The 13,594-nt window shown below is 33.9% G+C and overlaps 1 protein-coding gene across 5 annotated transcripts in view; it reads right to left on the bottom strand.

The window, feature by feature from the left end:
* LOC123680049 (superoxide dismutase [Cu-Zn]-like) overlaps nucleotides 1-13,594 on the bottom strand; it is a 38,081-nt gene that overhangs the window by 9,560 nt on the left and 14,927 nt on the right. The window contains exons 1-3 of one of the 5 annotated variants that reach the window (XM_045617705.1): nucleotides 5,369-5,516; nucleotides 5,255-5,312; nucleotides 1,265-1,468 (exon numbers count right to left, since the gene is read on the bottom strand). In XM_045617705.1, coding sequence (XP_045473661.1) covers nucleotides 1,265-1,468; nucleotides 5,255-5,312; nucleotides 5,369-5,379 — 273 coding nt within the window. In that variant the 5' untranslated portion in view covers nucleotides 5,380-5,516. Of the gene's footprint in view, nucleotides 1-1,264; nucleotides 1,469-5,254; nucleotides 5,327-5,368; nucleotides 5,517-13,594 lie in introns of those variants that run through there. The other 4 variants (XM_045617703.1, XM_045617701.1, XM_045617702.1 and 1 more) reach the window with 4 other exon arrangements.

Here is a 13,594-nt window from a genome sequence, read left to right as displayed (position 1 = left end):
TATTTTTAGATACCATTGTCTATCATCAGCTATACCACATTCCTTCATTGGTTATCACATAGTTGTGTATCTTTTTTTATGTCAATTCATATTTTCTGCTATCTATTTATGCCATTATTTCTAATCTATTCTATGGGGACGATTGATACATTTTAATACAGAACACAGGAAAACACGCATTGAATAATAAAAAAAAATGGAATACCATCAAGAGTATGCAAATCACTGTACTCGTATATACAGTGAGTGATACCTCATTTGAAGGGTATTTTTATACTGATTTCAGCACAGTAATTGTTTTTTCATTTTATGCATTAGTTCTCGAAATATTCTTAACTAAGTAACAATTACTGTGCTGAAATCAGTATAAAAATACCTTTAAACTGAGGTATCACTCACTCCATCTTCCCTATTCAAAAATTGGGGGTGGGGGTTGTAGCAGCAAGGGTTGAAGCGCTATGCGTCCGTAACCTACATCTTAAGTTGTCCCCCTCGAAACAGAAATCGACCTGTCCGAGCATTTCTATCGAAAAACTTTATTTCGTCTGTAATCTCGTCTGTTTCGTTTTCAAATGGCCACCCTGTATATTGAATTTTATTGGAATCATAAATAGTTTATTCGAAATTCGTCACATATTTGTTGTTACACAAATAACAAATATTGAGTGTTCGAATGGCAGTTACCTACCTGATTTACATACTGATATTTCTTCCAAAAATCCAATATTAATTTCAAATTTCTATGTATATTTCATAAAATTCTTGGGGATTTTTTTTTCCATTCAGTGTTGACTTTTAACATTTGAAATTAAAGAATCGGATTTTTCATGTTATTTCATAGTAAAATCAATGCAGTCTAGTAACTGATTTTTGTATCCAATTCCATGCAACTAGCTTCATAAGGCTAGACAACCATTTACAATTTTCTGAAAGTATTGGCATTCCTTAGCAATATACTACAATTTCTTCCGTAATGGACACCTATGTGTATTTCAGATGGAAGACAATCTACTAGAATATTTCTATTGAATATGGATTTCACATATGAAGCCCATAACTTTATTTACCTACTGTCCTACTTCCATTGAAATATTGGTGATAGGTCTATTCATTTGAAAAGCTGTTGTACTGCATTCGATTAAATAATATAGTTATTCGAAATATATCCTTCTCAAATAGATTTGAACAAAATTTAAATCATAGCTTTACGACTACTGACACTACTGTCCAAGTGGTTTCATTAGAAAATTAAGCAGATACTCACATTGAAAGGATTGAAATGACCTCCGGCAGATGCACATTTTGCATCGCTTATATCACCCTTCTCATGGATGTGGAAGCCATGCTTCCCTTCCTTCAATCCCTTGATTTCCCCTTGGATCAATATTCCATGGTCGGTTTCCTCAAACGTTACCTTTCCATAGATGCCTTGTTCCTTATTTTCTAACACCGCAATAGCTTTATGGTGCTGTAACAAATTTTATCATTATTGAACTACAAAATCTGACGTTCCATTTTGTATTCATGCACAGAATCGAATCATATTCTCGAAATGATATAGTTCCGATAGCCAATGAATCAGAATAACATTACGAATGTTGTTAAACAATGATATCATCGCGTTCGGTAGCTCTAACAAAGTAATTTTTGGATAACAAGACCAAGAGACTCAAAATTATCAAAGAATATCAGGTAAATCAGGTAAAAAAATATTTCAAAACCTTGAGAATATCCCTTACTTAGCGCATCGTATTAGAAAAAAATTGTATTTTGTGTGGGTAAAAATCAAAACTGGAAATTTCAAATGGATTCTGTTTTTTTCAAATGAATATTATTTCAATTTTAAATAGCCCATTGATTCTTTCATAGAAAGAATACGAGATGAATGAAGTAAAAAATTACATGAATAAAATTTTGAAAGAGATATATCTACAAGAAATAACTTCACATAAGTATGAATTCCCAAACATGTATAGCTAGGCTGTAATAGATACAATTTGTTTTTCCGCAATGTCGTAGTTGCAATAGTTTTGGAGTTATGAATGAGCTCAATTTGATATTTCTAATATTGAATTTTGAAATATATGATGATATTGAATTGCATGAATTTTCGGCTCAGAGACTTTGAGAATGTTAAACCAATCATTGAACCTTATTCAACAAATTGAGTTGAAAATAAGATATTGATTTCAGATATGAAATAATAATAAAAATGTTATACTGTTACTATTAGCATCCTACTTGACAAAATACAAAGTCACAAGTAATCGACATAAATTGAAGGGATCACGTATTTATTTAAACGAGAATCTATATGCAAGGAGGATCGAGACGATTTAAAACTTCTTCGGTTAGGACTTAAGTCGGCGAGGGCGAATAATAAGAACTCTTACATTAGACAGAAATTCCTTTTTATCGATGGTGAGAAATTTTCTGTAGATCAACTGAGGCGAAAGGCTGAGACTGAACCAGAAAGAAAACTGGAAATAATTAAAAGCGCTACCAATTGTTCGACCCCTATAGCCCCTGTCAAACGGATCATAGATGAATACGATCATCAATTAGAGGAAGAATACTCCAGGATCAACAGGGCAAACTCATTGTCGAACTAAGTTTTAGAGAAGACCAGGGACTGGGAGGAAAAAACCCGAACCAGATCACAGTCATCAGGAAGTGGTGCCTCGATAGCTCAGAAGACCGGTAATGGTGAAAGCAAAACGAAGAGAGGTGGCTAGTTTGAAAAGAAATATTGTGTTCCGACTTTCAAAGTGGTAAAACTTTTTTGTTTATGTTATCTTTGTTCACTTTTTCGCAGAATACAGTTTTTGTTTACTTTGTAGTATAGACCGGAATTAACTTTCTTGTTTATGTTGTATTGGTTGGCTTTTTTCGCTTGATACTTTTTGTGTTTAATTTACTTTGTACCATCGATCGGAATTTCAGGTTATACTCTGAATGTTATATCTGAAATGTAGCCCGACCTTTAGTGAAAATATTGGAAATTATGAATCGTTTTATTAGGGATTACCAAGATGAAAATTTTATCACAAAAACTATTGAAAATGTCATTGATCTTGAGAATGGACATTTTTCAGAAAACTTTAAAATATTTCACACGAACATAAGAAGCCTTGCTATGAATTTTGCCGAACTAATATTGTTTTTAGATTTCATTTCAGTTAATTTGATTCACTTAGTCTAAGCATATTTAGTTTTCTTCGTTATTTTCACATGTTTGGGGTTTTGGATGTTGTTCTAGACAGTTGGGATTCTGGTAAATGGCTACCAATGTATTTATTCATATGATAGTACTCTCTTTAGTTCACATTAGCACTTAATTTTCGTTAGTTACGCACAGGTTACCAAACCCTTGAATTTGGTTACCTCTGCAACATATTTTTTCTGTTTGTTGACTGTATGAGAAAAAATTCGATAAACATTATTATTATTATTATCCATGGAATTAAAATTAAAAAGGAAAACATTTGTCCAAATTCCCGCAATCATAGTTTCAATTTTAATAATAATAATAATTCTCAATTCCTGAAAGAGTACCTCCTCGAGCGGATTGGAACCTACAACCTCCGATTCACCAGTCCAGTGCTCTTACCAACTGAGCTATCGAAGTAGTTGAACGTTCACCGTATATCGAGGAACCGCTTCTCCCAGAATCAAAGGTTAATAGTAGTCTTCACAAATTAAAGTTCTTTTTGCAAGAGTTTGGAAGGTTTTTGAATTTTGTAACGAATCTCATACACTATCAGTGATCATCAAGATTCTATTTACCAAGTCGTTGTCGAAATATAACGACATCAGATGGATTCAAGTTTTTCCAATTCCCCAACTAACCGAATAATTCAAGGCAAACGATTCTAAAACCTGAATCCATTTGATGTCACTATATTTCGAAGACGACTTGAAGTAATGGTGAATAGAATCTTGATGATCGCCGATAGTGTATGAGTTTTCTTCCAATATTCAAAAACTTTTTGAACCCTTGCAAAAAACACCGTAATTTGTAAGGGATTCTATTAACCTTTGAATCTGGGAGAAGCGGTTCCTCGATAACGGTGAACGTTCAGCTTCTTCAGTAGCTAATTTGGTGAGAGCACTGGATTAGTGATACGGAGGTTGTGGGTTCGAGTCCTGCTCGAGGCGGTACTTTTGCCGGAATTGAAAAATTGTCCGCTACGCTGTAATATATTATTATTTAATCATTATATGATATCTAAAAATTTGAAATTTTTATGTCTTTCGGTTCGAGAGTTATCGTGTTTGCAGAAAGACGGGCATACTTGAATATGGGGATGGATTCGACATACTGATCATTTGATGAAATGATCTATTCGGAGAACGAACACGCAAACATTGAAAAATATCAACGAAAAAGTTTCAATTCATATCAAGTAGTAGTAGGATTCGAATTCAGGGCCATGTGTTCCGAAATCCGAAAAAAAAATTTCAAATAATTATAACTCATGAACTATGAGAGCTACGGCTCATGGTGAAGAAAATTATGGTAGCAATATATCTTTCCAATTTCAGATTTGTTTCATATTAAATTTCGGAGAAATTTGCTTCTAATTTTGTTTTTTTTTATTCTTCTGAGAAAAGGTTTACAGATTCTTCTTATTTGATTTTAAGATTCTACTAAAAAAATACAGACATCACGTCAAAATTGTATCGCGCTTTGCTCGAGAAAAAAGCGCTCACATACAATCTGAACATAGTGAATAATCAAATACTCGTTATGTAACCAACTTGTTCCTAAAAAATAATGAAGATAAATGATTAATTCTATCAAAGCAAAACGCAAATAATTGATGATACTGTTCCTTCGAAGCAACGTTATTTGACCTTTAATAAATCTCAAGAAAGTAATCCTTCATAACCGTTTCAATGAAATTCGTCTGATATTTAAAATGTCTCATTATTAACAAAAGAATGAAATAAATGACAGTTATTCTATTTCCACTTTCAGTGGAAAAATTGTTTTTCGGAATTCCGAAAGATTCTGGAACTTGCAGTTATGAAATCGATTCAATTGAAAAAATTTATTTCAACAAACAATTCTTAAAGTTAAAATTTTTGGCGGCATGATTACTGAATTTATGAATCCTTTCATTATACTCCCGTACAATGAGCCAACTCAAAGGGTTCTGTTCGAGTTGGTAGATAATTTACATGTAACATTGATTAATTTCAATAATGGTACTTTCCAAACCAAGAATTATAAAAAATAAAATTTACTCACCGCTGCCGACGTTACGTAAATTAAACTGAGTATTAAAATTCCAATTCGATACATTTTCCTGCAAAAGAAAAACTACATCAAAAATTATAATATTCAGAACAAATAGACTCACACCAATATTTCATATAAACGAACTTTAAGAGGAAAGGAGAGATTCTTGACTAGTGTACTGCTTGAATGATGTAACACGTCTGGACTATATTCAAAGAGATATGAAGAACTGGTTATAAGCGTAAGGTTGTTGGATTAATTTACGTTGATGACATCAAGGTAATTGTCGAGGTGAATCAACATTGATCACCTTTTCTCGTTTGTTTATTTATTTTATACATGTAGAAAGTAAATACCTATTTATTTTTGTTCGTTATTTTCAATACAAAAATTAAACTGGACGGAATCTAGGTTAAAAGTTAACCATTGGGAAACATGCGATATATATGGAAATAGAGGGTATCGGATTAAACATGATTCAATAAAAAAATTCAGTGGAAATGTAGAGATCGAATCCGATCCTGACGGGCGATATGCATATTATAATTAATATTTCACAATATTCTTATCATAAAGGGCGCACCCAGGATTCAATTCAGGAGAGGGCCGAATAAAAAAATGATCCCTCACATAAGATATTGAATATTTCATTATTTCAATATAAAAAATATAAGAAACAACTGTTGGAAATTACCCTATTTTTTAGTTTCGAAATATTCAAGTTGATTTGTTTGTCTCTTGCTAATGTTGTTCTGAAAAATATAAAATATGCCTATCTTTCCCAGTCTTTTCTACTTCCTATCATTTCATCATAAAATATTCCACCAATAGCACCACCTACCGCACATAATATTAACCCGGAACCCCTTGCACATACTGTGCCAAATTTAAAACATGTCCTTTTCAACATTTTGGTTGATCGGTTCAAATGCATTCTGTTTCCTTTTCGGCATACTCGCTTCTCATAATTCAGAAACTTTTGCCGCCATCTGATTATTATTTTGCGAGTTAGATCAATTTTAGTGTGCCGGCTTATACCTGTTAGGAAGTAATATTCGCAAAGTTTTAGTGCTCGAGAAACCTTGAGAAATATGATTTTAGTGAAACAAAAAACATTCAGAAACGGCAAAAAACGCCAGATTCCTGTAAAGATAAACCTTCCACCTTTCTCCTTTCTTGAATGTTATTTGTTAATTTGTTCTATATTCGGCTCGCAATAAAGGCTACGTTATTTTTAATTCGGAGAATATTTTTCCTTTTCCTGGATATGGTGATATTTGGATATTGTGGAGGATAACATGATTAGTCGAAAATACTAGTGGCTATTCACCACCAGCTGAATTCAACTCGGTCTAGTTCTAGCAGATATTCTAACAAGATCTAACATGACACCTAAAGATCACGGTCAATCAAGTTTCTCACTGCAGCCACAATTGATTTAGAAAAATAAAGAAATATCCTTCCTTACAGACACCTGTCCCAGAAATACATTGCGATGAGATTGTAATCTATTTTGTAATATATTTCCTCTATTTCAGTATCGTAATGAGTTCATTACAGTTCTAAAAACAGTGCTGTAATGAACTCATTACAGCATTGTTTTGAGTTATATTTTTCGTTTTGTGGTTGTCTATCTATGACTTCCAATCCTATCAAAATTCAACACACGTCAAATTGTCAATATAATATAATTTGGATTTAGTGAAATGATTTGCAACATTATATTCGCAATTTCTCTTAATTCTGTTGGTGTTAAATCGATTTCGTCAGACATAATTGAAGAGTCATGCGTTATTATAAATTATGTATTTGGAAATTCGAAACGTACGATTCAAATTGAAATTCCGTAATCTGTCAATTTTTGTGAGTCACACCAACTGCCAAAATACAATACAAATGTCACTAGAATGTATAATCTGAATTTTTCATTGAATTTCGACTTGACTGAAATCGAGAAAATATACTCGTTGCAGAAGGCAATTCCAACACTCATGCGTTCCAAAACTCGCTCCTTCGTCGCTCGCTTTCGAATTTATCATTCGTGTTGGAATTAAAACCCATTCTGCAACTTGTTTTAGAATATACTATCAATCTTCTGAAACTGTTTCGGAAATATAAGGCCGAAAGTCACGTTCTCAATGAAAAATCTTTATTATTATTATTTCCAAGTTATGAGTCATTTGACATGACGTACTCTACGAAAAATGTCAATCATCGAGTTTGAACGTTTTCTTGACATATTGCATTGATGTTTCATCAGATATTTTATTCGACTGCACATTTAATGAATAATCTCATAAAATGAGTATTTAACTCAAGTTTTCGAAAAAAGATGATATACCATGGAAGATTAGGTACATTTTCAAAATAATAATAACTAATACTTAATTGAAAGAATATTAGATTAGTTTTTATCTAGACAATCCTTAGAATAAATTCCAAAGTTAAAAGGAATATGATACAAAAATGAGGACTGTACAACAGGGTGGGGAAATAAACGAGGTAAGCGACTATATCTCCAGGATCCACTCATCGACTTGCGGTAAAATTTTTTAACACTCAACTGAACTTACAAGAAAACACACTGGAAATTGTTTTGAAGTTCATACCTCTACCGCAAGGGGGCGTAATAGCTATCGTCGAGTAGAAAAATGAATTTCACTCGAAAATGTTTTATATGAAGTTGAAGAAAAAATATCATCACTGTAATCCTTGTGAAATTCTCCATCTTTTTGAATAGTCACTTTCGATTTTTCGACATCAAATAAGGGTAGGTGAAAGGGAGAAATCTGACTGATTGAAGTGCCTTTAACTTAAAATTTAACTTTAACTTCAACTTTTAACAGTTTGGCTCAACATTTTCGAGCAAATTAGATCTCGTCTGAAAGATAATATCTTGTTGATTGAGGACAAAATATACTCATGAAAAATTTTTTTTTGCTGCTTTCGATAGGGGTCGCTTAGTCAGAATTTCATTGTTTTGTTCATTTTATTTCGAAATTTCAAATGTGATGATAGGATTTTCTTAACAGAAACAGAAATTCCATCAAATTTGCATGAAAAAACCTGAGGGTCGCAAAGCGATAGTTTCAGGTGTTCTGGAGTTATGGCCGAAAGAAGATAATCTTCAACTGATGCACTGCGAAAAACCAAATTATGTCTTTAGATTCTGACAAGAACAGAAATCCCATCAAATTTGTATGAAAAAAACCAGAAGGTCGCAAAGCGATAGCTTCAGGCGTTCTGAAGTTATGGCCGAAAAAAGATATTCTTCAACTGATGCACTGAAAAACTTAATTGTGTCTTCTTTCGGCCATAACTCCAGAACGCCTGAAGCTATCGCTTTGCGACCTTCTGTTTTTTTCATACAAATTTGAAGGGATTTCTGTTTTTGTCAGAATTTAAAGACACAATTTGGTTTTTCGCAGTGCATCAGTTGAAGATTATCTCCTTTCGGCCATAACTCCAGAAGGCCTGAAACTATCGCTTTGCGACCTGCAGGTTTTTTCATGCAAATTTGATGGAATTTCTGTTTCTGTTAAGAAAATCCTATCATTACATTTGAAATTTCGGAGTAAAATGAACAATACAATGAACTTCTGACTTAGCGCCCCCTATCGAAAGCAGGAAAAACAAATTTATTATGAGTATACTTTGTCCTCAATCAACAAGATATTATATCTCAGACGAGATCTAATTTGCTCAAAAATTTTGGGCCAAACTGAAGTTACAGACATTTCAATCAGTCAGATTTCCCCCTTTTCCCTACCCTTATTTGATGTCGTAAAATCGAAAGTGACAATTCAAAAAGATAGAGAATTTTCCAAGGATTACAGTGTTGATTTTTTCTTCAACTTTATATTAAACATTTTCAAGTGAAATTCATTTTTCCACTCGACGATAGCTATTATCCCCCTAGCGGTAGAGATATGAACTTCAAAACAATTTCCAGTGTGTTTTCTTGTACACTTTAGTCGTAAAATTTTTTATCTACTCCTATTGAATTATAAACTCATTATTCAACTGCTTTTGAGCAATTAATAGTATCTATTAACAAACAGCGTGATTTATAATAACTCACTACTTATAACTCTCTGCTTCTGTTCGATTGGCCGAAAGGGAACATTCCATTATTGTTATTGAGGGGAGGAATGTCCGAGGGAATGTCACTTTTGACGTTTTCAAATTAAGTTGATATCTAATTATTGTGAATGTTTTGCTGAAAACGATTAATTCAGATAGTGAAGATGAAATATTATAAAGGTATACATTTCCAAAAGACAAACAGCTAATGTTACCATACAGAATTAATTGCCCGAAAAAATATAAAGGAGTTTGAAAAAATTTTCAAGATTGGTGTAGCAGTAAAATCGTAATCGTTTACAGGGAATATTTTTTGGTATATTTTAATGCATTTTTATTGGCAATTATTAAGGTTTCTATGTCTGTACTATGTACTGGATTCGAGCTAGCCGAAGCTAGTTCGATTGTGATTGGTAGCACTAAGTTCCCATCTCTCTTGTACGGGATCGAGCACATTATGTTTATTTCCCGTTCCTTCTGTCTTAATTCTAAGTCTGTATTTTTTTCTTAGTATTTATTGATATAGTCGTAGATAAAGTATAGTATTCAACTTGCGGTAATGGTCATAACTCACTTGATGAATTACAGCACTCGCCTGCGGCTCGTGCTGCAAACATCATCTGCGTGAGTTATGACCTACATTACCGCTCGTTGAATAATATACTATTACCGCAAGTCTCTACGATGAGTGGATCCCGAGATATAGCCGCTTACCTCTCTTATTTGCCCACCCTGTACAACAGAAGCAATTTGGAAATGAACAACTCCAAAATCACAACAGGTGCGTATGATTGTGTACATGACACTGATCCACAGAAACTTGAAAACGACTAAAAAAGTTTTTCTGTAAATCTCACAGAGAACCTCATAACAGATCCATCTTCAAGCAATGTTCACTCAAACTAGATTAATCATAAGGAAAAGTCGTTCTTTTATGTTCTAGCTCATACGGGGTCGGGTATGAAGTATTGAATATTATTAAGCAGCTGAAAAATATAAATCGATAGGGTATGATAAAATACCAATGAATGCGAAAAAAGTGTCAATTTTATACCAAAACCGTGAAAACAGATTGAAATAGATCTTTAGTTTAGAAGATTTTTCCTGAATCACTAAGGTAAATGGTTAATGTCCCAATTATCGACAATTTCGATTTGTTTTCTAAATAATAAGATGAAGTCTGATGAAAATTTTCAGTCTACATGTTACAACTTTTTAGTTTCCTGAACATATATGAATTTACCACCAACTTCTCCTAATCAATATCACAATTCTCAAAATAACAGCTGATGATCTGTCGAGAGAATATCGTTTTCCTTGCTGAACTGGTTAGTACGCATCCTTTACTTTTATCTCTTTAATTCCACATAATGCTAATGAATTAAAATTTTTTTAACACGAACATACTTCTTTATATTCATTTTCTTCAGTTTCATGGAAAATTTAATATTCATTTCATACTTAATGAGAAATTGGGGTGTCGATAATAGGTACATTCGAAATATGCTGTTTCCAAATATCAACACAGATGTCGATGAATGGGCCTCGCTAGTTGATTTTTGTTTTTCTAACAGAAACCCACTAAACAGGAGATATGTTCGATAACGTTCCAATATTTCGACGGTAATCCTAGTGTTTCGTCCTGAGCTCTCGTATGAAGGAGTTACTTTATGCGAAGCCCCGGTAAATATTGTTTATATTATTTTTCACGCATCTCTGCACGGGTCATATGCAACATATGGGACAGGACAGAAGAAGAAAAAACTCGAAATGTGAGGATACAGAAATCGCCGCTAAAAACTTCGAACACAAATTCTCGCCGGAAATATTAAAGGCTAATTCGCGTATATACACTAGAAAACTGTGATTTTCGCTTTCAAGACGTTGGTGCGCCGCAAATAGGATGTTTGAGGTGGTCGGGAGTGTCCTCCTTTGGATTGACTACGAGTTTCACTCGTTCTTTTGAATCTTACCTTACGAAAAGGCGACTTTGGGGGGTTCGATGTTTGGGTTACAGATCGGCTGAATTTGTTGCGTTGTCTAGTGTTCCCCAGGGATCTATATTGGGTCGACTACTGTTTATAGTCTTCATAAAAGTATTTCTTCATATTTGTTTTCCCAAACTTTGCTTTATGTTGATGATTGCAAGTTGTTCCGTCGAATTCAGTGTGTTGCTGGAATCTCCAGGGTAACATAGATGGACTTAATGATTGGTGTTACGAAAACTTGCTTCCTCTTAACATTGATAAGTGCAATGTGGTTTTCTTTAGCCGTAAGAAATCAAAAGTAAAGTTCCCATATAACGTAGTTCGTAGATGGTCACGTACTCAGCAGAGTCGTTCAGTATACAGACCTTGGCCTTCTATTCGACCAGGAAATTTGCTTCACGTCCCATGTGCGTTCTATTGTTTTGAGTGGCTTCAAGACTCTTAGTTTCATCATAAGAAATTCAGGATGGTTCCGGGAAACAGGAATCAGGAACATATTTTGTTTTATTCAATTCGCTTATGAGGTCAAAGTTTGAGTATGGATGCGTAGTCTGGAGCCCTGGGTATAATGTACACATGAGAGTTTCAAAAAAATATACACAGGCGATTCTCGAAGTAAGTTAGTTTTAGACTCGATGGTATTTATCCAAACCGTGGTATACCACATGATCAGTTGTTGCGTAGATTCCAAGTTGATTCTTCTCTGAATAAAGACGTTATTTATTTATTTATTCTCTAGAGCGGCGTCTTACCTACTTAGGTATACTATTCATCCAGGATATTGTGGATATTTTTCATTGTAATCAATCTGATATAAGGAAGGCTGTTCTTGGATCACGGCTTCGCTGTGGGTAGTTAGGTGTGAGCTTTCTTCTCGATGAGTTTTTTTCGCTCAAGCCTGGCTCCATTTGATTTGTTTTGGATTTTTTTTTTTTTTTCAGTGTAAAGCTCCAAAAATTTCTTTCTTGAATATTTATTTTTCCATTCTGTAATTGGCCTAGGCTGTCGAATGGTCTGATTATTAAATATAATGAAATGAATAAAAAATAAGACTGTTTGCGATTTGGCCCAAAAATTCACATGGTGTCAATCAGAAAATCATGAACTTGGACAACCCAAATTCATCAAAACCTTTAACAACCCTTAAACCTAAATTGAATACTTCAAGAGTTATCAATGAAGAAGACATTTAGAGACATTTAAAGACAGAAATCTAACCAGGGATTCAGCCATCTAAGAGATTTCGTTTGAAAGCAGGCTCCTTGTACAATTAATTCTGCATTTCACCTCATATATTTTCATATATGTCTCTTTCATGCTGCAAAACATTAGAGACTTTTTTCCAAGGTAGAGATCTTATTCAGAGAAAACTGTAAAAAGTTGAGGAAACTAGTAGTTCGGTGAAAGTCCTCTACCATTTTCCAGGAGCAATGGCTGCGTTCGATGAACACAACAGTTGTAAAACAGCCGAAAGAATTTTCGCTGAACGAATATTGTCAGTGAACGCATGCTCAGCATGTGTAGTGGGCGGACGCCATTTTTCTGAGCGATTTTGAATTACGCTCACTAAGCACAACACGTGAAAACTGTCAAAGCAAAGATTTTAGAGGTTAGATATTTTCTAACCTTTCAGAAAACTTCTCTGACCACTTTAGGATCTGTAAACGCTCAGATTTTCAATTGCCAAGGGGTACAAATTGAACCAAAAATCGAGGACGATTACAGGGCGCTGTGTACTATCCTAAAAGAAGTTGACGAAGAATTTCACACTTTTGGTTTGAAAAGTGAAAATAAGCTAAAAGTCTTCCGAGGTGTACTAATGCTAATTATCTAATCGGTGTAATACTACACCGAGTAAGAAATTAAGAACAACATGGCTGATCAGGGTTACCCAGTAACAAAGATAACGAGAATGAAAGGTAAGAAGGGACATCCCGAACTCCTCGTGATTGTGCATATAAAGGATTATTCACAAAATTGAAAGAATGATGTGGAATTTCAATACGAGTGGTAAATCTGAGGATAAGGTCGGAAGTAATCCAGTGCTACCAATGTCAATTATACGGATATTCTCAAAGATTTAGCCACGCAGTCTACACGTGCGGAGAAGTACACGTGACAGCAGAGTGCCCGAAACCTACGACAGCACAACCAAAATGTGCAAACTGTGGACGCGATCATCTTTCGAAATACAGGGTGAGTTTTTGACTTGTACATATATTTTAACCGAAGATTCGTGAAGTCAAAAGAAACACTTTTTTCATTTACCATTTTTTTG

This window comes from Harmonia axyridis, chromosome 5, assembly GCF_914767665.1.
Source record: "Harmonia axyridis chromosome 5, icHarAxyr1.1, whole genome shotgun sequence".
Classification (NCBI taxonomy): Eukaryota; Metazoa; Arthropoda; class Insecta; order Coleoptera; family Coccinellidae; genus Harmonia; species Harmonia axyridis.
This window is presented reverse-complemented; position numbering and strand designations above follow the sequence as displayed.